The 22,697-nt window shown below is 38.2% G+C and overlaps 2 protein-coding genes across 14 annotated transcripts; both read right to left on the bottom strand.

Annotated features, from left to right (window-relative positions):
* Positions 1-1,209: 1,209 nt before the first annotated feature.
* On the bottom strand, positions 1,210-16,990 carry hnrnpl (heterogeneous nuclear ribonucleoprotein L). Of its 2 annotated transcripts, NM_201099.2 has the most exon segments (14): positions 1,210-1,533; positions 1,638-1,733; positions 6,214-6,271; positions 6,447-6,648; positions 7,803-7,924; positions 9,087-9,358; positions 9,640-9,708; positions 9,952-9,987; positions 14,019-14,091; positions 14,487-14,583; positions 14,754-14,839; positions 14,968-15,205; positions 16,115-16,233; positions 16,885-16,990. In NM_201099.2, coding segments are annotated over 14 exon segments (1,611 nt in total). In that variant the 5' UTR covers positions 16,969-16,990; the 3' UTR covers positions 1,210-1,474.
* A 1,112-nt stretch (positions 16,991-18,102) lies between these two features.
* Positions 18,103-21,655, bottom strand: srsf7a (serine and arginine rich splicing factor 7a). 12 transcript variants are annotated; one of them, NM_205673.1, is given in 9 exon segments: positions 18,103-18,604; positions 18,689-18,787; positions 18,921-19,040; positions 19,414-19,452; positions 19,528-19,596; positions 19,673-19,852; positions 20,219-20,443; positions 21,393-21,497; positions 21,588-21,655. In NM_205673.1, coding segments are annotated over 7 exon segments (777 nt in total). In that variant the 5' UTR covers positions 20,437-20,443; positions 21,393-21,497; positions 21,588-21,655; the 3' UTR covers positions 18,103-18,552.
* Between the last annotated feature and the right edge of the window lie 1,042 nt (positions 21,656-22,697).

Here is a 22,697-nt window from a genome sequence, read left to right as displayed (position 1 = left end):
GTCCCTAAAATAAAAACAAAGTGAATAAAAGTATTTTATGCCTAAAATAGACTGATGGTTTACTTATGCGAGTTGATCTGTGAAGGAATATGTCGTTCATTTGGTTCTCAGATTGCTGTATTAAAATGCATTGTACATCTGTAAACCCTGTCATTCAGTCTTCAGCCCAATTGAACATACAGTACAGCTTTTAGAATTTTGCTATGATAAAAACTTAGAGAAAAAAAGTACTTCAGAAATAGCTTGTTATCAATCACCTGAATTCATGAAATTATAAAATCTACATATATGTATTACAAATAGATTTACAATTGTCCCCATGTTTGTCAGTCCTGTTACAATTCCATTAAAGTGAGACATCATTTGATTTGACTAAGTTGACAGTGATCAAGGATGCATCCTATCATTAAAAAGCATGATTTTTAAGAATAACGCAGGCCTCCTTTTTTATTTTATATGTAAAAATATGTGACTGACTTATAGATATGCTACGTTCACTGCAAGCCTTAGCGCTCCTATTTTGACATAGTGAATTGATTTATTGAGCAAACAATGCTTGTCCAGCATTTATCAATCATAATGTAACATTGACTTATGTGTTAAAATGACACACTGTGCTTGTAATGCAGAGTCAAAAACAACGTTATTTGTATTTTTTTAAACAAAATTAAAAATGGTGCAGCATGAATGTAGCCCATATATTTAAAAAGTTGAGAAAATGATTGAAAAAATCAACACAATAGACAGCTCTTATTACTCTGCACTGTCATTAATTATTTTGTTCCTCAAAGAAAATTTTATGCATTTTACTGACACCATACTTAGAGTAATGTAAAACTGTACTGCACTAAGATAAATTTAGCTTTTTTTTCTTTTTGCATCTTCACAAATAAGGGTTTCTGAATTTTTAGAGCCATAACATTTATGCTTTGTATTTGTTTATTTTCCCCATAGTACCGTAAATGTCTGTTCATTTACTGTAAATAATCACCTTGAGTGTGTCAATTATATACAGTCATAGTCAATTAAATACTACAGCTGAGTTCACACACCAGAAGACAGTTAAGATGCTGTATTACAGCCTCTGTTTATCTGGAAATAACTTCACAAGTTAGTATGTCCATCATCCAGTCGCCTGATGCTAATTGATATCATAGATCTTGTAAATGGAAGTGATTCCATTTTTACAAGAATGCACAACACAAAAGCTTCACAATGACGTCTTTACTAATTTAATACATTTTCACACAAATGCACTGTAATACAAGATCGGCCAACTGAAAAAAAAAAAAAAAAAAATCTTTATCAATAAAAATAATAAAAAATTAAACGATACAAAAGGTTGAGTCCAGTTTTCTGGAAATAAAAGGTAATCTTAGTCCCATTTCTTTTCTTTTAGGTAAGGAATTAAGACAAGCTATGGTGCTGGGATCAAAACGTCAGTGGGAGTCAATGGTTAGTGGTCGGTATGAGTTCAGTTGGCGTGCTGTGCAGTTGAAAAACACAATTTAAGAGTGTATGGGTACGGCCCACCTGTGGAGAAAAAAGGAAGATTGTGATTTACGGTTGAGTCCAAACGTATAAAAAAAATATGCAGTTGCCATTGTAGTAGTGTTAAGATTCATGCAAGTACTTACTAGGGTTCTTCATCTGGTAGTGATTCATCAAAGCAAGAGCCTCCATAGCATCATTCACCGACTCCCACTCTAACAGACCAGAAGAGCTCCTGTCGACTGCAGAGCCACAAACACAACACAAAAAAATGTGTTTACACCGAACCAAATATACAGCTTACAATTGAATTAACACAATACAACACCTTTAGATAAAGAGCTCTAGCTTATGAAGCTTAAAAAGGTCTATTCCAGACATTTAAAGTCACAGGGCTGATAGTGGAAAAAATTCCTGAGCCTGAACTTTTTTTCCTTGCCCCTGAGGTGAGTAGGGGTGGGGGTACTATGTATGCAACGCACTTTTAACACATAACTTGTGGGCCCCTGGGCCCAAATATATTAACAGCCTATGTGTAACCCTGATCATCATTATTGTCAAGTGGTTCTTTTTAGACACATGCCAGTAATGTCAGTGACACATGCCAGTGTCAGTGATCTTGTGACATGTGCCAGTAGGTGTCAGTATAAGCACGTTATAAGCACATTAATCTTATAAGTCTCTTTGCTTTAATATTTAAAAAACATTAGGCAAATGACACTTGTTATCTTACATGCATATATGTTATGAGTTTTCAAAATGCATTTTATTATAACTTTTTAAAGGATATTATTTAAAATACCTTAAAATGAAAATAAGTTAAATAATAAAATAAATGAATGAATTAAAAACATAGAGAAGTCCATATTGTAGGGAACAAAGGAACTGCCAGGATGCAATAATATACAGTACAACAGATAAGTGTAACCCCTCCCATACATAGGCATGCCAAAATAAATTTGACTGACATGTACTGTCAAATGACTATATTACGTACGGAAGTATGACTACGAATACATAAAATAAATGCGTTTAAATTAAAACATCGTGGAGTAGCTCAGCAAATAAACTAACTTGCGACGCGATAAATTAGGTTAAAAGTCGCGTAATGATTAAATATGGTTTTGCTCGTGTTAATTAATGTCATAAGCTTCGCCGGGTGTCGATGTCACTGCAGTGACATGCAGCGCGACACTCTGAGTGACACAGGTCACTACACATGCCACTAGCGAGTGACACATGACAGCAGAAATCCGGACGTGCCACCGGAAGTGTCACTACACTTAGTGGCATGTGCCAGTGTCATCTGTAAGTCAGATGTCGTGTCACTCCATGTTAAAACTGCTACTGTGAATCCGCGTTCAAGCGCACACAATAAGCTAAAACTCGCCCCAAGCACCGGCAAAAACAAATAACAATGAATGTGTCGAGGAAAGAGTAAGGACATAGAATAAGTTTATTAATAAATAATTAAGATGAGTCAGTGTCGCAAAGATCCTGACTGGCAATCTCCTCTTGCCAGACGACAAAGCGCATAATTTTGGTTTTCTTTATTTTATAAAAACGCTGTAACGTTTTTTGATGTATTACTCGTACTTTGTGAGCAAAAATGACGGATAACTTTAAATTGCTCCCACTGAAAAAATGCAAGTGATTGCTCTGGCGCCTCGATGTCCTGCAAGCTTTTTATAAGCAAACTATATGCGCCTAATAGCACACATTCTTTAACGTTTAAGCTACCATTGTTTTATACTTGAACTGTTTTATATCTTTTATTTTAGGCAAGTCGTGATGATCTGAGAAGGCAAACTGATCAAACAGACAATGATGGTCTTCCGCTGGGCGCTGTTCGTTAAAAAAAAAAAATTAACGAATAAAAAATGCTCCAAACGTTTTTCTAAATAAGCTGAATAAAAAACGAAACTAAATATAAACACTTTGCCATTAGGCTACATACAAAACTGAACTATTTCATAGCTGAAACACTAAGTTGTTTAAGGAGAAGGGGGAAATATATTTTTGTCCCGTCTATTGCTTCACCGTTATTTCGAGAATAAACCCAGCATAAATATGCAGATGTCATTCCCAAAACATATCAGCGTATATGTGCCGAAAACGAAAGTTTCATACAAATTCTGAATGGATTATAGCCTGGAAAGTGCAAAGCACGCTCCTCTTATTATCACTAAAAAGCGTCACTAATCTTAGTTCATAGAGATCTCACAAAGATCCGTTATAATTTATAAAGCTCTCTAAATTACACAATTAATCTTTTATTTACATGGCGTCTACACTCAAAAGATGATTCACGAGCACACAAAATGGCACTTAATAAAAACCAATCCGGCGCTTTCAGCAGTGAGTGAATTCTGTGAATCTAGAGAAATGACAGATCAATATCCGTGAACCTGATTTTTTTTTCCCCTGCAGCTAGGCTTGCCACGATAGACGGTGTTGACGGTGATACCGGTGTTAAGACGAAAAAAATCACGCGACCATCATCTCACAATGTTTAATAATAAATATCTTTTTTTTAATTAAAACGGGTGATTTAGCAATGCCGCGCCATTGACAATCCAACTGCAGAGAAACATCGTGGCAACGTGAGGACTTTTTCCGAAGTTCAGCTGTTCTTATTTCCACTTGATTATGTGTTTAATGTAAAAAAAATCCATAATGTCTAGGCCAAAAAGATCGAATCCTGTGTGTGCGCGCATCTTTTATAACTGAGGCCGCTCTCTTCAAAAACCGAAAGTTGCTTCTGTCTGGCAATATTTCGGCTTTTAATATATGAAAAGTTTATTTAGATGAGCCAATATTAAAAATTGCAATAAAGTAACTGAGACGTGCGGCCACACATCGAATCTGAGGACTGATTTCTCTCTCTCTCTCTCTCTCTCTCTCATTCAGACATCGAGCCACAACACAAGTCAAGTTGCAAAACTTAGCTGACAGGTAGAATAGCTAAAGCCTTTACGAAATGTCAAAATGCACCTCTGAAATTAATAGGCATAAATGTCTTTGAGCCAAAAAAAGTCTATTGGTAGGATATCTGTAAAAACGCAATTGGAGCCAAATATATGAGTTGTGTAGCCTATAAATTATAGGCCTATTAATTCTAATAAAATGAAAACTAAAATTAACAATTCATTGCATTTTTCGTTTGATAAAAATATACGTAAACGAAAAAAAATCAAAGGGTGGCTAATTTGTATTGTAATATGCTCACCATATTTAATTAACGGCTATACGCCGTCAATAGACAAGCCATTCAAAACATATTATTTTACCGTGTACTGGGTTATAATGTATATTTTACAATAAAAACTAAACGTAGCATGTCTCGCTGTCATTTAAAACGTGTAATTCATACCACACCAGAGCTGTGGACCTGTAGTGTTTAAACTTACAGGGCGGTTGGTCAATAGTCTTAATGCGCACTGAACTCCAATCCGAGGGACTCGATAGTTACTCGATAGACAACATTAACTTGAGAGAATTAAAAAATAAAAGGTTTTTTCTAAAAGGAACAACGCGCAAATCTGCAACAAATAAAATAAAAATAAAACGTCTTGGCAGTGCTGTGTGTATTCCGCCACTGACAGTGTGAGACGCCCTTATGCTGCGCCTGTAACTGCCGCTTGTAAGAGAGATCAAAGCTGTATCGATAAAACCAAAAAGCAAGATCATTTAGTTATAAATATTCCATAACAATACTTATCGAAATATTTACATTTACATGTTGTTTATTGAGATTGTGTGATCTGTATAGGTTGTCTGATCTTTCCAGAAGCTTTAAACTGACACATGTGCGGTGATTAGCTCTGACGAGGCGCTTTTATTTAGCCTGCCCTTTGATTTTTTACATAATGTTCCAATTCTTAATTTTTTTTCATACAGTTTAAATATAAAATGAGTGCTCGCTTGTTTAGTTGTGATCATTATGCAATGATCATATTTCATATTCGGTTTATTCTTCAAATTCGTTAATAATGTATTTTATAAACGGATTGTTCATAAGGACTAAGCTGTTAATATATAACATAGGCGTTTATGGTTGTTATTTGTATGGTTCCAACTTACACAGTTTTTTTAGCCTGTAGCAGTGTTGTGTTTTATTCGTTATGTAGATAAAAGTTATGTTTTGTTTAATAACAGGGATTTTTTTTGTAGTTTCCTTTCCGTCCATTCAAACAATAGACACCGAATTGGCAACTCCCGCAAAACTGAAAGTGAAAGTATTATACGCACGCATTTATAAGCTATTTAAAAGCAGAAAAAAAAGAGGAAATGAAAAGATTGCCCACTCCCACGGTGATACCGGTATTACCGGTGTTGTCACATGTCAATTAACCGGTGGGGAAATTTCCTCACCGTCACAACCCTACCCGCAGCCACAGTACGCCGGAAATCCGGCGTGGTGCCGGAACGCTATCACCCCTGAAGTCAGGAAATATCAATGTTATTTTTCATATATCATTTTTTAGGGCCATTGTTTCACATTTTCAGCACCATTTTATTCCCTTCCCACTTGATATCCAGCAATGACTCAAGCTAAATACAGTGACCAGTCTGCATCTGTTCAAATACTGTCTGTGGCTGTTCTTTGACAGCTCAGCGCTCAACAGCTTTCTCTTCATTAAAGTCAGCTCTGTAGTTGGAGAAAGGCAGAGAGTTTGACATTCTGGCTCAGAGTGGGAGACCTGAACAGTAGTAACTCACCTTTGCCAGTGAACAGTTTGACGCTCACTGGACTCTTGATTCCCAACTCCTCACAAATCTGTAGAGAAAGATCCAGAAGAGTCCATTTAAGCACAACAAATGTTTTTCTATTAAAGTGCATATTAATATAACAAAACACAAATGGCTACTGAACAATAAAGTCCTAGCATGGTAAATAACTTTGAAAAGATTGCATTACAACTATTTGCATTAAAACACAATCTCCGTCTGACCTCACTGAAAGCTTCCACCGAGCTGTCTGGCTGACTGTTGAAGAAGTGCAGGACGTTGCTGGGCTGCTGGATGCGGTTCTTGGCAGCCTGTTCGGAGGTGGTAAAACGGTTGTTTCGGTAGCCATGGAAATCTTTGAAGCTACAACTGCCATCTTCCAGCTGGTATGACTGACCTGGCATTATGGCCTGTTGTTTGGATACACTGTAGAGAAATAAAGAAAAAAAAAAACTGCATAAGCAACATGCATGGAAACATTTTATTATTATGTGAATTTAACCAAGAAGCTATGGTTGTGGTCTGGTCCAGCTATATTTAAACTAACAGGTTTTAAAGGGCACCTAGGTTACCCCTTTTTTCAGATTTAATAGAAGAAGTGTTTTGCGTCTCCAGATTGTGCATGTAAAGTTTCAGCTCAAAACAGCCATCAGATTTTACATTATACCTTTTACAAGACCATATTTTATACATTTTTCCACCAGAGGGCTGTTATGTCGTACTGCGCCTTTAAGGCCAGTCCTCCCCGCCTACCGTTTTTATGTGCCTTTCTGCGTGCCTTAATCTCCTCCCTCGGCTGCGTCAGACAACAGACAGACTTGGAAGAAGATTTGTGAGAAATACTACAGTAAGAACTTAATGAGTATTTGTTGTGCAGTTCCATCGGTGAGTCACACACAATGCCATTAGAAAGTTCACGCACGCACACAGAGCACGTTTAGCTTTGCACTGTTTCTGCACGCATACGTGACAGGATACAGCTTGATCTCCACTGCTGTGTGGATATCTGTTGTGTTAAAGTACAAAATAAACCTGATTTAACGTAAAAAAAAACGGGATTGAAGCGTGTTTTTATAATTGTTTTGACACGCAGCTGTGCTGATGAAGTAAATCGCTGTACTTCATTACACATGTGCTTTAAAACATTTTAAACATGTGAAACTTACTCTTGATCACATTTGATGATGACTGATGATTTTAGCTAACTGAACAGACCTTTTATTCCTGGTTGCTTTACGCACGTCTGGTCTTGTTGACATGATTATACACGTGACTACCGGGACATGTTAAACGTGCAGCTGTAAATTAATTCGGTGGGCGGGGGACCACACTCCATCAAGTTGCAGTTGGTCTGATAACCGATCCAATTGGTCTACCGTTTTTATGTTGTTAAATTGGAGAAAAAAAAAAAAAGAAAAAAAAAAAAAAAAAGGATTGGGTGTGTTTATATCACCCCAATATGACAGTCTATATACTATATCTACACACGTCTGTCCAAGCTTGAAAAGTATTTTTTTTCACCATAGGTGCCCTTTAAAAAGAAGATCCAAATGTAGAAAATAATATTGTAGTGCACAAACCAAACATTGAGTTTTTGTCCAAACAGCATGGTGTTGTTAAGGTGAGAAACGGCTCGATCCACAGCATAGCAGTCTCCCATCTCCACCATTGCAGCGCCTGGTTTGCTCTTCATAAATTTCACCTAAAAGAAACATTTAAATGGTACAAAATATTTTAACTTTATCTTTCTAATCCAAAAAAAAAAAAAAAAAAAAACATTTTTCTTGGGCACTAATTTATAAAAGATTATCAGACCCCAAAATTACCAGCAGGTAAAGGTTTAGAGCCTAAACCTTGTAGTCATCTTTATGAACAGTAACAAAGCCAAGAAGGGCAGAATCTACCCTGTGGCCCGTTGTTTGCAAGGCTGTCTAAAGCACAAGCGGTTTTACTTTCTCGTGTGTGCTCGCCACGCATCTATATTAAAAATATATTAAAAATAAAGTTCTTGTGTTGATGATAATAATGCGTGCATGATTATTGAAGTGCTTCTGACACCCAATCCTTTCCGAAGAAGACAAACAAAAATGACGCACAAAAAACAGGAGAAGCCGGAAAAAAACAAAGGAGCAAATGATTCTTTCAACATTAACAAACTGCTGTGTTTAACTATCATCATCACCTTTTAGACTATTATGAACTCAATGACGGAATTACAAACCCAAAAAGAGGTTACATGTGCTGCTGAGAGGTTACTGTAAGCTATACGTTGAATGTTTTTGAACTCAAATAAAGACTACATGTAAGATGTGTGTAGTTTTTCTGTAATTTGCAACACAGAGACTGTAAGGGTCTGTAGGTGTTCTCATATGTTGCATTTCTTTATTTTATATAATTGCAGACATTGATCTGCAGTTATCAAATAATGTTCATAGTAAGGTTAGTAATAAACATTTTTAGTATAAAGCATCAAAAAGTATTTAGGTAACATCTGTTTTGTGAGAGGTTCTTCTTATATAATATATGACCCATACAGCTTTACTTTGACCAAGTTTCACTCAATGCTATGCTTGCTAGAGGAAATGTCTTTTTTTTTTTTTTTTTTTACCATTGCTACCCTTTTGGCAGTGGAAACGCAAGTCTACCACTTAGAAGAAATGGACAATAGGCTATATGAGATTACTATTGTTAAACAAAAATAAAAATAAATAAAATAAAATCATTATGAGAAATGTCAAATAAACCAGTCAAAGGTTTGGAACCACACTTAAGGGCACAAATGCCCTTGATAGACTATTCTATAAGTGCTGGAATTTGTTCAGCGAAAATCATGAACACATCATCACCCATAATCTCACACATACCCGTTCCACATTGCCGTACAGACAGAATATGTTGAAGACTCTGTCTGCATTGATCTTGACTGGGTCCAGGCCATACACCATGACCACAGGAGAATCAGCATGAGCATTGTAGTCTGGGGGAGGTGGCCCGTGTCCATATTGCGCCCCACCGTAGCGGGGTACACCACGACCACGGCCAATTGGTGGCCCCATACGCCGGCCCTCATAGTGAGGGGGTGGAGGTGGTGGTCCATAGGTGTCATCATAGTGACCGTAGCCACCCTGAGGACTACCTAAACAGAGAGGTTCGAGAATTAGATACACTTAAAGAAAATAGAGCTCAAGGGAATGGCACATTCCTAGCGTGTTCCAACTTATTTCAGCATTAAACAGACTGCTGTGATGTCTAAACACATTGTTGATTGAATCTTTTCACAAGTTGCTACCATTCCTCTTGCTAGCATGTCGAGACATTGACATGTTTTTAAAAAGTTGCCAATATATTATGGCAACTAACATGTTTTAACGTGTTATTAGGATGGTTGCCATTTGTTTTTGTGTATACGAGACTGACCGTATTCCGGTGGATGATCCCCCAGGAGTGCAGGCTGCCTCTGCCGCTTGTTTGGGTTAGCATTAGGATCTGAGAAAAAGATGATGACAATATATTCTCAAATGTGTGAACATCAAAACACACACAAAAAAAGGGAAGGAAGGGCCGTGCAACTCTGTGAGTGCCATGCAGTTAAGTTTTAGGTGTTAAGACTACCAAGTGGTTGCTAAACTACAAGCCATAATGGAGATTCTGAATGATGTATCAGGTCCACCAGAAAGAAATAATCGCTTAATTTATGTTTCATACACTTTGACCTCATCCAAAACACACCTTGTGAATTGTTCCAATTGCCGTCTGCATCGGCATCTGCACAGACAGGCATACAAAACAATCAGATCAAAATAATATAAAAAATTATATACACACAAACACGATTAAACAACCATGCTTGCAAAACTAAATGTGCGTTTATAAAGTTAATTTAGTTTAGATTATATGTAGTGTTCATCGTTGAGAGGTCTATGCCACAACAATTGATCCAATTGGGGAGAAGAACACTTCAGACAAGATGCCTGGTTGTAGATACATTTAAAATGACTTAATATGTTCCTGAGAGATTAAAATAATCAGTCTTTACCCAATAAATGACAAATTTCATACGTTTTGAAATAAGGGAGAGCAGAGACTCCTAAAACAATACATATTTCTAACTATTTTAAACAGGAATATCAAGTGAAAACAGAGTAAAGTCACTGAAATACTGAATAAAGACACTGCTAAAGCTGAAAGACAACAGTATAAATATGTCATTTATGCAAAATCAACCAGACTCGAACAGCCTGAAAAAAAAATTACAGCTGCATAGCCACTATTAGGTCAAACAGAAAACAGGATTTATGCTTACAGAAGTGTCACAAAAGTGTGAATATTATTTAACCAAATTCTTGATGATTCAGCTAGAATGACCAGTTTAAATGAGCAGTGTATTACACTGCCATTAAAAAATACAATGCAGCAGGCACCATGGTGGGGGTGTGATTCTTTACCAGTCGCCCTTCTCCTGATGATTTCAATTTCATTCAGTTCTTTAGGAAATTCCTCCAGTCCACTTCGAGCTTTTGGTGAGCTTCAGACACATCTGTGCTTACCGTTGTAGCAAAGGTGGATAGCAGACAGCAGACGGCGTCGAGTTTAGAAGAGAGACGCCACAGCAGCGGTGAGACTAATCCACACCTGCGTCACACAGGAGGCGTAACACAGGGATCAGAACACGGTCAGCCGTGCCCATTGAATTAAACAGATTCAACACAGAGGAGGAAAGAGGAGGGATGGAGAAATGAGAGAGAGAGAGAGAGAGAAAGAACTTCAGTCCACAGAGAGACAAGGCTTGGGAAGGCAGAGCAGAGGATCTGTCTGTGTGATTGATTGGTGGGCCGCTGAGGTCGATCCTTCCCCATGTGTTACGACGGTGTGTTTTCGCATAGTCTTGTCTGGTGCATTTCACTACTGTTTGCATGATGGCGAATCATGTGTTTATGGCGATCACACATTGATGTCAGAGCATGTGGCCTGTGATCATGCACTTTAGGATGTGTCGGTGTCGATGTCATCTCTGTTCAGTATGTATAGACAAATGTCTGATCTTGGCCAGGTCAGTAGTGACGACGTCAAGTTGTGCGCAACAAAACCACTGTCGCTGTGTTGGAGCAATCTTGTCTTGTGTCGTGATGGTAATGTCGACTTGCTGCTCTCTGCATAAATGTCAAACAATGTTTGGTGGTGTGTTGTCATGGCAATGTCAGCTTGGCATGTTGTCGTGGCGATCTCTGATCATGGAACTTGTGTAATGGCAATCCTGATGTGGTGTGTTGCCACTCATGTTGATTCAGCATGTTTGCATGATGTTCTCAGGAAAGAGAAGAGAAGCTAGAGCAAAGGTAGCCCAAACACCCCAGAAACATGACGATATTAGGCAAAATAGTGTTATTCTTCTCTGCCAATCTGTGTATCTGTACCACTTCCTCTCATGTGTCTGCTGCTTGATTGGTCGATGTTGATGTGCGATGGTCTTCTGTGATTGGCTTTAATGTGTTATCCAAACAGATTAGACCCATGACCCTAAAATGTGTCATTAATTCAGACAGATGTCCACCACCTTTGTAGAGAATGGAGATGTTAGCTGAGTGGAAGGATATCTTGAGTGTTTTTTTTTATCCATGTGACGTCGATATGAGTGAAAATGCCGCCTCTGAAGCGATTAACGTTGTGAGCTCCATTTCGCTGTTCCATGTGGCCTGTTGAAGTGCTGCGAGTGTGTCTTGCAAAGAAGCTTAAGTACATGGAAATGTTTTTGTTGAATTTAAAATATGCTTCACAGCTAGTTCCAGTGTAATCTTAATGCAATTTTACCCCAAGAGACAGGATACATTAGGTATAAGTAAAAATTGCAGAACACTGAATATGAACTGCTGGACCTCGGAGGTTTACAGCTCTGGTAGTTTAACCACTTGAGCAAAAACACATGGTAAACGAATTACAACCATGTTAAAATGTGAACCTGTTGCTACAAAAGCAGATCATTTCTATAAACTCTCTTAAGACAAAAAAAAATGCCTTTAAAACATTTTGAATGCAGTAGACGACAACAGTAGGCTTCTTGGCAAGCCCTAAAAACTGCCTGGACTACTGTGAATCTTAATGTTCACAAAATCAAACTGACTGCTCTAAACAGCCTGGCTCTACAGCTTTAAGCTTTTAGCTCACAATGGTGTTCAATCCTGCCCATGGAGGTGGGGCTGGGTGATTGAAGATGAACCACAAACATGATTAAGGAAACTGCGATGGTCATGCACATCTTGTCAGTTAAGCACAATCTTATGAAATCTCCTCCAAAGGCCAGAGGGCGCTCTCATTCAGAATATCCAAATAGGCATGGACCTCCATTACTCAATTTAATTAATGTTTGTTAAAATCCACCTTGATTTTGAACATGATTTGCATAGCCTTTCAGTCAACTATGATTCTGTAGTAAAAACGGCACCATCTGAAAAGCAAGTGCTGGATGGAAGTTTAATAAAACAGGCTTTACTGACAAAACTGTGTGACACGCATGAACTGTGTTCGATTATTTACCCAGCCCTACATGAAGGACCAACTCATGTAGAGTATTGCTGCATACAAGATGAGGCAGATTTTTTCCTACCACCAACATGAAACGATAAATAAATTCTAACCTCAGCATAACATTCTAAAATTGACAGCATTTACAAGATGGAAGCAACCAATGGACACAGCATAATGCTGCGTAGTCAAATTTAAGAACGGTATTAATTTGAGCAACAGTACCGTCTTGTAGTGTAACAAATGCAGAATTAAAATTCGATAATCTATTCTGCTCTAATATTCCCTTTAAACTTCCTTGAATGCAGCATTTAGTCTCAAATTAGATTTCTTACTGTTTTCAAAGGTTTTACTCGACGTTAAAGCCCAACTCTGGAAGAGAACGGACCTTCAGGAGTAGGATTGAACACCTCTGCCCAATTCCAAAGCTTATCTAAAATCTCCATCATGTAATATACTAGATGCAGTGTCGTGCTCCGTGAATACAGATGAAAAGAGTGCCTGGTTCTCAAGGTGTGCATATACTTGAAAAACATATGTGCAGGTCACGAGACAAGTGACATTCACAATAAACAAGTGTTTGTCAATGAGTGTGCTTGCATGCATGTTCTTAACATCATTTATGTTGTATGAACATTGAGTATAAAACGAAGCCATGTTTCATTAACCAGAGTTACAAAAGTTGCATATGGTAGCTTTAATAAGCTGATAATAGATGTGGACAAATGTGTACCTACATTTTTCTTTTATAACAATAAGGGACATAAACAGTGCAAAGAAAAAATATATAGATTTTTAAAATGAAGTTGACATCACTAAAACTACTAATAAATATTTAAATTATTATTAAACAAGTCTCGTAGATGCAGTTTACTCGCATTGATGGATTGATTTGGATGTAAACCAAGACTACAGGTAATTTCAATGAGCTCATTTTTGAGTTACCATAGTTTTTGGGGGGGGTGTAAATATGCCCAATATGAAAATTCGACATGTGTACTTTTATAGTCAGTATGACAATACCCACTTATGCATGTTGATACTTTAAATGTGCATGTTCTCTTCACGCGTGTCCAAACAATAGAATCAAAATGAATAGTGTAAATATATTTGCATTACAATCCAAAGAGAAAGATTACAAGCAGCGTCACAGATGTAACGTCCTTGGGGAAAATATTTACTTTTAACATACTTCACGAGGACGTCATGTGAGAAGGCGTGACCACACACCCATACCCCCAAAAATCGGCGCACAGAGTGCATAAGCTGTAACATACCTTGGCCGCTCAGATTGGGGTTGGTGTAGTCCCAAGTATCCTGATCATTTTTGAAGACATTGAGACGTGTTGGCTAAACAAAAATAAGACATGGTTTCGTAAGGGCTCTATAAACATTTTGTTTAAATTAAAAGCTACGAAGGGACCCATTATATATTTATATAGTCTTTCCAACATGGGTCTCAAACTCGATTCCTGGAGGGCTGCAGCTCTGCGTAGTTTTGCTCCAACCCTTATCAAAGACAGCTGATCTAACTAATGAAGACTACAAGAGACAATTAAGCAGGAGTGAGTTGTATGGAGCTAAACTGGGCAGAGCTGTGGCCCTCCAGGAGTTTGAGACCATTGAACAATTTAACTGGCTTATTTTCTACAAAATGTTCAGAACATTTAAGTTGCATGATATGACTGCAAAGGGCACTGCGTAGACACAACCATCTGATACATGTGATGTTATGGGGTACCAACCTTGGCATACTCAATTTTTAGGGTGCAGCAGCCAGAGTAGATGTCTGCTCCATTTAGAGACGCTTTGGCCCTCTGCGCACTCTGGACTGAGTCAAATGTGACCAAAAGTCAAGGAGAACAATATTTCTATTGTAAACAAGAGCATGCAGTTGAAACTACACATGGGCAGAGTTTACATTTGATTTGATGAAAAGACAAAGCATAATGCAAAGAAAACAAAAATCACAACTACATACAACAAATTGAAAGCACTTTGATAAAGGATATTCGACCATGGCTTGAACTCCATTCTTCCTGAAAATCACGATTCTTTGCACGGGTCCACAATTATTACAAATGGTGTACAAAACATCCTATAAACAGAAAATGATATAGTATAAACAAAGCACAGGGACAAGGAAGAATTCAAATGCAATAGTATACAGAAATGTAGCAGAATAAACTCAGCTACTCCTTGATAAATGAGCATGAAAGAACTTACCGAGGTAATGGGGTAGATGGGGTTCATGATGGTGAGGAGAAGCACATTGTTGACGCTTCGTGTGTCATCGGAATCAGTGGGCCGAGAGATTTTCTGACTGGTAGAGTAGTTGATGTAGGATGGCCGGCCAGCAATGTAGATCTGATTATTGTTAGCGTAGGTCACTGCATTACTGGCACCATTCATGTCCTCAAACTCCACCAGAGCCTGACGTTTCTTTGGCATCAACACAACGTAACTGAAAACAAAACATGCATACAGTAAATAACAATTTTAGACCTCTGCAGAAACATTCTTCCAAACTCAAATTAATGGAAAACTCAAACATTTGATCAATTTTACTCAACTCAATTTCTGTTAATTTTTCGAAAAGTCATAAATTAAGTACCTTCGCAAAGATAGCAAGTAGGACATTTAACCCCAACACTTATGCTCTTTTTTTTTTGTTAAATAGTGTAAGAACACAATACATAAACATAACTTAACAATAAATGGTTGTCTTGTTGTAAAACACACCAATCTAATTATTAGAAAAATTTTTTAGAAACATAAAAAATTTAGATTTTTTTTGTTGTTGTCTGCATGTAGTTTCCAATGTAGAGCGTAGGTCCCAAATTCAATTCCTGGAGGGCCGCAGCTCAGCACAGTTTTGCTCCAACTCTAATCGAACACAGATCATCCAGATAATCAAGGTGTTATGAGTCATGAACACCTTCATTGGTCGAACCAGCTGTGTATGATCAGGGTTAGAACAAAACTGCAGAGCAGTGGCCCTGCAGTAATTGAATTTGAGACCTATAATGTAGAGAAGGCTATAATAGCAAATTATACTGTACTACAATACTTTTGAGAACCATTAATAATTTATTCTACTGGATTTTGGTGTCAATATATATTAAAATATATGGATTAAACTTTGAAAATATAAAAGTTTGTGTCACAGTGGGAGTCCTTTAAGACTAGTTACTGATTTACATACTTATCTCTAAAATAAATGTATCCCAAATACACGTATTCAAATTCTTTTCTAAGTTTACTTCTAACACTTTTCGCAATAATAATTGTTACAAACCAGCTTTACAAAAGGTGCACATTATTTTCTTTCCCCCTAAATTAAAATTAAACGAGTGCAGCAGGGGCTCTTCACCTGATGGTGCCAAACTCCTGCAGCGCCTCCACCAGGTCAGCCTCGGTAATGCCGTCAATGAGCCCCCTCACATGCACTACAAGAGAGGGCAAGGTCTTGTGCGGGTCATTATAACCCTCCTGCACACACAATGGGAAGAGAGAAAGATTCAATCAAACAATAGTATAAAGCTGGCCTGCTTGTGTATGCCTAATACAGTCACATAATCAATTCAACCATTTATCTCACAATGTTAACAGTTTAGTTCAATAAAGCAGACGGTACTGAAGATACAAAGTAGTAAAATGTATCCAATTAGCATAATCTATACCGAAACCAACAGTAGAAAATGAAAAACAAAACACTTGCCTTTGGGTTTTCAAAAACTACACGACGTTTTTCGTTGATTTAATACAATGCACGTCTGTTACAAGACAGGATGAACGGTTTAACGTTACAGCAAAGACGGAGCGGACCGAGAAGAACAATGAATGAGCATTGAGTACAACACTCCTGGTCGATATTTGTTATAGGTAACATTTAAAAGTAGCTAATTAACGTTAGATGATTGAATTATACATTTCACATTATAGCCTATACTTCTTTTATTCGCCAAAACCCATGCAAGTTAATTATGTCACAATACTGAACAAACTGGAGAGTTAGCTTCAAGCCTAAGTTAGCAAGTAGCATCGCGTGCTGAATGAAGAAAAAAACGCTTTTCGGAAATAAAACGAATTTTTAACGCCACATGCATGACATATACAATAAAGTGAAAGAAATCAAAGTACCGTGTCCATTCCGTCGCTATCTGTTTTTTGTCTTTTTGTTGCTCTGCCTCCGTCGCCGTAATAATGGCCTGCAGCAGCAGCCATGTTGTCTCAAATGAAGTGATCTAAAATGGAACACACCGCTGGTGCTACGGCAAGCCGCAGGGGGGAGGGGGAGGTAACGCGAGAAAAAATGGGATGACACCGTCTGCGTAGTGCGCATTTTCTTCGAGGTGGTGGCGTGTATGTTTGATATACCAAAATGCCATTTAGGACGATGATATATGGAATTTATGACGATATAGTATTTATCTGGTTAACAGCCTATTCATACACACATACGTCATTTTTGTCATAGGCTATGCACCTTACTGGTAAATAAGGGGAAGTAGGCTACCCGAGTTCTACACGTCCCCAGCAAAACCACTTTGTGTGTAAGAAAAACGTGGTTTTGAGACACTGTGGTTTACAGAGGACACATTTTTAAGTACACAATTTAGTTTATAAAACTTAAAGCAGAGAAAAGGGTATCACTCTGCCTCACAAACCATTGGAAACGTTGACTCCTGAGGCCCTCTGTCGTGGATATGCTGTTTTTTTGCTTATTTAACACACCTGATCCAAATAAGCTTGTTAGCATATTACCTGGAGTTAAGAACCATGAACCCAACCCAGAAACGAATGAAAGCAGTATGTGAAAGAAACCATAGGAAACCTAAAAATGGTGTTCAATACCACTTCTTACACCCTGGGTGTTCAAACTTAGTCCTGGAGGGTTGGTGTCCTGCTGAATATAGAGTCAACATAAGAGCCATGAAGTTTCTAGTACAGGGGTGTCCAAACTCGGTCCTTGATAGAGTTTAGCGTCAATCCACATCAAACACATCTAAACCATTTAATCAAGCTCTTACTAGTGAACTTGAAACTTCCTGTCAAGCGTGTTGAAGCAAGTTTAAGCTAAATCCAGCAGGGCACTGGCCCTCCAGGATCGAGTTTGAATACCCCGTTCAAGAATTTAGTCTGAGTTTGTTTAAGGTTGGAGCTAAACTCTCCAGAACCAAGTTTGTAAACCCATCTTACACCATGATGTGATTCAGTTTTATTGTATAATAGCAATACCATTACAATTATTTTAAGAAGTCAAAAATTTAACAGATCTAACCTAATGTTTTGTATTTTAAATGCAGATATTTAAACCAGTACACTTCAGGTCACCAAAAAATAAAAACACTGAAAAAGTTGGATTTGTAAAGCTTTATTAAAAAGATCATTGCCATTTTCAATGCCAAAAAAAAAAACCTTCTACAAACAAACAAATCACAGCGTACTCAGTTCATATAATACACTGACTAAATCACAACATAGCTCATTCACCACCTTACCCACAAATCACTGACCACAGGACACTGGCTCAACACTGAAAATTAAAATAATTGAGCTCTTAAAAAATAATTCAAAGGGAAGGGGGGATAAAAGGGAAAATATGCATGAGCTGCTTGAGATGACAGTGATGTTTTTACAAGGTGGGAGGAGGTGTCACTGAATTCTGGGAAGGGAGAAGAACGAGAAAAAAAAAAAAAAAAAGCTTTGCAGCTACAATAGAACCAGTATTGAACTCATGGGGAAGATAAAATGTATTTCAGCCCTGAGGCAAAGGTGGGGAATGGGGGTGAAGCATCAGTATTCAGATCAGTCAGCATCCGGTGTTGGACTTCTCCTCGGGCTGGCAGACCTGGAATGACTAAGACACACAAACTGTTAGCATCTATACATTTTCCACCAAGAATGACCTAACTGAAATGTGCTATTGTGTAAATCGGTTTACCTGTCTTTCTTGTGACTGATCGAACGAGATCGAGAGCGAGATCTGGAGACACTGCGATCCCTCTGCCTGGAACCAGACCGTGAACGAGAGCGAGAACGACTAGAAAGGGGGAAAAATATATTTAAAAAAAAAAGATTCTAATTGATATGCCATTCACCATAGTAGAACTTCTCATTTTATCCAGGAAAAATAAATACAGCGATTTTGCCTGGGTTAAACATGCGTGCAGTACCTGTCTCTATGAAGAGGTGTCCTGGATCTGGACCTTCGAACAGGGCTCTTTGACCGGCGTACAGGTGAACGTGACCGGCCACCAGGGCTTCTGGATCTGGAGCGGCCTGGGGATCCTGACCTGCAACAGAAAAAAAAAAAAAAAAAAAGAGACATTTAGAAAGAACAGGCTTGTACAACAGTGTTATAGCAAATCAATAAAGCAAGAGGAGTAGAAATCAGGAGTCAGAAATCAACTCAAGTTTAAGTATTTGCTTTCTGATTTCTGGTGACATTTCACAACTTCCAAAACGTAACCAATTCTTTGGAGAAAAATAAATAAATATTTCAGAAAAACTGAAGTCTTTCACGTTTGTTAATAATGAAAAATAAAAAAGCTGTGATCTTGTTCAAGCCTGTATGGGCATTTTAGCCTTCTTATCTTGAATACGATGGGAAATCTTTGCTCATTTTGTTCGGACCCTGGCAGAAACAGGCACTGACTGAGGGCTTACCTGCTTCTGCGTTTCGAGTATGAAGGTGAACGGTACCTCCTGAAAAAAATAAGATTACATAAAATTCATAACTGCAAAGCATTTTAAACACAGCCAAGCGGTAACAAGACTTGCCTTTCATTGCTACGACTACGAGAGCGGTAGCGGCGACCACGAGATCTGGACCGGGAACGAGATCCTGACCTAAAAATATATATTATAATTAGTAGCAATACAAAGGAGTCAAAATAAAAATAAATCAAAATCTTGATTCACATACCTGCTGCGTCTGCTTCGCCTCTTGCTGAAACGATAGCAGTCGTAGGCATAATGACCTGTCTCCCCACACTGGTAACAGCGGTCATTGGGGTCAAATTGCCTGCGGCTGGGACGGCCATAACGGGACTTTCTGGACATACCATTAGACAGCTCAACTCTGACACGGGCTCCACAAAGCACCCTGGGATATCACAGATCAGAAGGTTAGTGGTTTTCCCAGGCCATTCCAAGGTGCCACACATACACATGACAAATGCTGTCTAGGAAAATCGCAGACCATTTTTATTTTCAGACCCTTCACACATTGCCTAGATTCAGGTAAAGCTCAGGAAAAAAATAAGACAAACAACTGAACTGAAAAAGGACAACAATTATTGTGCATCCAGAAAAATATACCACATAAGTTGGGGCCTTTGTGAGCGGAAAGAAAACTGATAAACCGCCGTCACTCACCCCTGCGGGTCTGAGCTCCCTGAAGTGGTCAGGGTGTTAAATGTGCAGCAGTAGCATCATCAAATGTAGGCAGGTAGAACTCAAGTTGACTCACTTTCCATCCATCCCCTTTACGGCATCCTCTGCATCTCTGGCATCCTCATACTCTACGAAGGCGAAACCTGGAGGGTTCCGGGCGACCCATACACTCCTTAATGGCCCGTAGTAACTGAAGGCTCGTTCCAGCTCACCTTTGGCTGCACCATTACCAAGGTCACCCACATAGACCTTACAGTCAGAGGTGCGAGAGGAACTCCGGGATGAGTATGACATCTTGCACCTGTAGTACAAAAGAGTTAATTGTGGCAATTTATTCAATTAAAAACCCTAAGTTTTTAAATACTTTAAACATGCTTAAAAATGAGTTAAGGGTACAGTTCAACAAAATTACAATAATCTTAAAATTAAAAAAAGCATTTGGTTACCAATATTTTCAACTTTCTTTGCGTTCCACAAAAAGAAAGGTACTGCACTGTGTAAGGTGGTGACCATTTTTAAGTGATTTTTTTTAAACTAACAACCTGAAGGCACTTAAGCAGTGGTTCTACGAATATGTACATGGTTAAATCAACAAAACAATCATAAAACAATTTAAGGGTAAAGATGCTGGTTCTTGGGACTGCATGGCACAGCATTAAACATTCAGTGCGCATGTTAGCACGTTACTGTAGTAACGCGCGCAGTGCAGCTCCAGCTCTGCCTGTGCTAAAAACATCTCACCTCGCGGTCAGCTGTTCACATGTAACCCAAATCTGTTAAAGCTTCAGACGTGTTAAATCACTGTTAACAGACAGCACAAACGTATTCATTTCTTCGAGTATTAGGTTAGTTTCGCTTTCCTCTATATGAAGGAGTCTCTTCAACTGCCGATCTGCGGCCATGATGAATGACTCGATCGTGTTTATCAACAAAACGGATATTTAGAAATGTACAGCGGCCCCCGACAAAAAGGCTTCATAAGCACGATATAGATTACATCTTACCAAGTGGTTTAATTGTTAGTTAATAACCAACATTAACGCCATTAGTAATTGCGCCAGAATCGCAGGCCGCTCTTTGTTTGGCTCGCTTTTGAATCAAACGATACACCTACCGAAGCTTAGGACGCACCGGCAGACACAACCGTGTAAACCCCGAACTCTCGTACACGGTTTATAAACCTATGCAAATGTAAAAATCCTGTGAAATAGCACCAGATAAACAACACGGTATGCTGCACGCGGACTTACTGTGTGACTCGACGTCCTCGGTTCCGTGTGAGGGCGCGTGAACGTCTTCTTCTTCCGGTTGATTAAAGGCGCTTCAACCAAACCTTGGCTGAAAGGAGGAAACGGCTAGTGTATACAAGCACATACAACTATGATAATAGCTAATACATCAAAATGAATACAAGCGCACGCATTAAACTCAAACACAGCTCTCACCGATTCTCTTATCTCATGCTACTTGCGTTCTTGTCCCGGAAGCGTCATCCGTCAGCTGCTGATCGAGCGTGGCCTTGTCCACTTGTCTCACTTCCAGGAAAAGGCGGTGCCTTTAATGCATGAATGTGATTGGCTCTCAGAGATGTCACTCAAACTAAAGGCGCGTTTGTTCTGGTTTCTAGCGGCGGGGATTTTCATTCATCCCAGAACTCGAATTGTTCACGAAAAAGATTGATTCGGTTTGTTTAGTTAATGCTAGCGAATCCTTCTCTGTAGACACTACATGTCCATACCCGATTTAATCAGTGAACTGTAAAAACGGAAATAGTTTCTAAATGTTCTCTGTTATGTAATATGCTAAATAGGTATTATCTAATTATATTTTATTTTGATATATCAGAGACCAAGTATTTTACAGAAGGGAATTTGGGAATCTCTTTTCATCACAACTTCTTCATAAATCATATGCTTGCATTTTTTCACTTTTTTGTAAAATAAAATGTATATAATCAGCAAATAATGTAAGAACCTAACCTTAAGGATATGAACATGAGTAAAACTCGCTGAAGTGGAGATTTATGGCTCATTTTGTTTTGTTTTCGAGAAAAAAAAATTGCCATTAAAAGATGTATTGTAACTACACATAGACAGGCCTATATAGTGTAACAAAAGAAATATCTATGTGTATTTTGGATGTTTTCCATCCATGACAATGGAAACTAACAGTAGGAAAAAAATCATTAACACAAGAAATTTCGAGTGGTCAACACTTTAAGTGGATTGAAAAGTTTTTAAAAATTGTCCAAAGACAAGAATGGGTGTTGTTCGATAGTTTTAAGACAACTATAATGAAAGGTTTTGATCCTCTTAAAATATTGACTACTGTATATAAAAAGCCAAAATGGCCAATATCTTAAAATTGGCAGGTATGCGAAACTTGTTTACTTTCTGTGTATTATTTTTGTTACTTCCCAAAACCACTGAAGATTACCACTGAACCACTGAATTGACCAATTAGTTTATAACACTGAATCATCGATATACTGACAAATAATTTACTAACAAATCCAGCAAGAATAATAAATTGTCATCTAAACATTTACCTCACAA

The sequence above is a fragment of the Danio rerio genome, chromosome 5 (genome assembly GCF_052040795.2).
Source record: "Danio rerio strain M-AB ecotype USA chromosome 5, GRCz13ab, whole genome shotgun sequence".
Taxonomy (NCBI): Eukaryota; Metazoa; Chordata; class Actinopteri; order Cypriniformes; family Danionidae; genus Danio; species Danio rerio.
The sequence above is the reverse complement of the archived record's forward strand: the minus strand, read 5'-3'. Positions and strand labels throughout refer to the sequence as shown.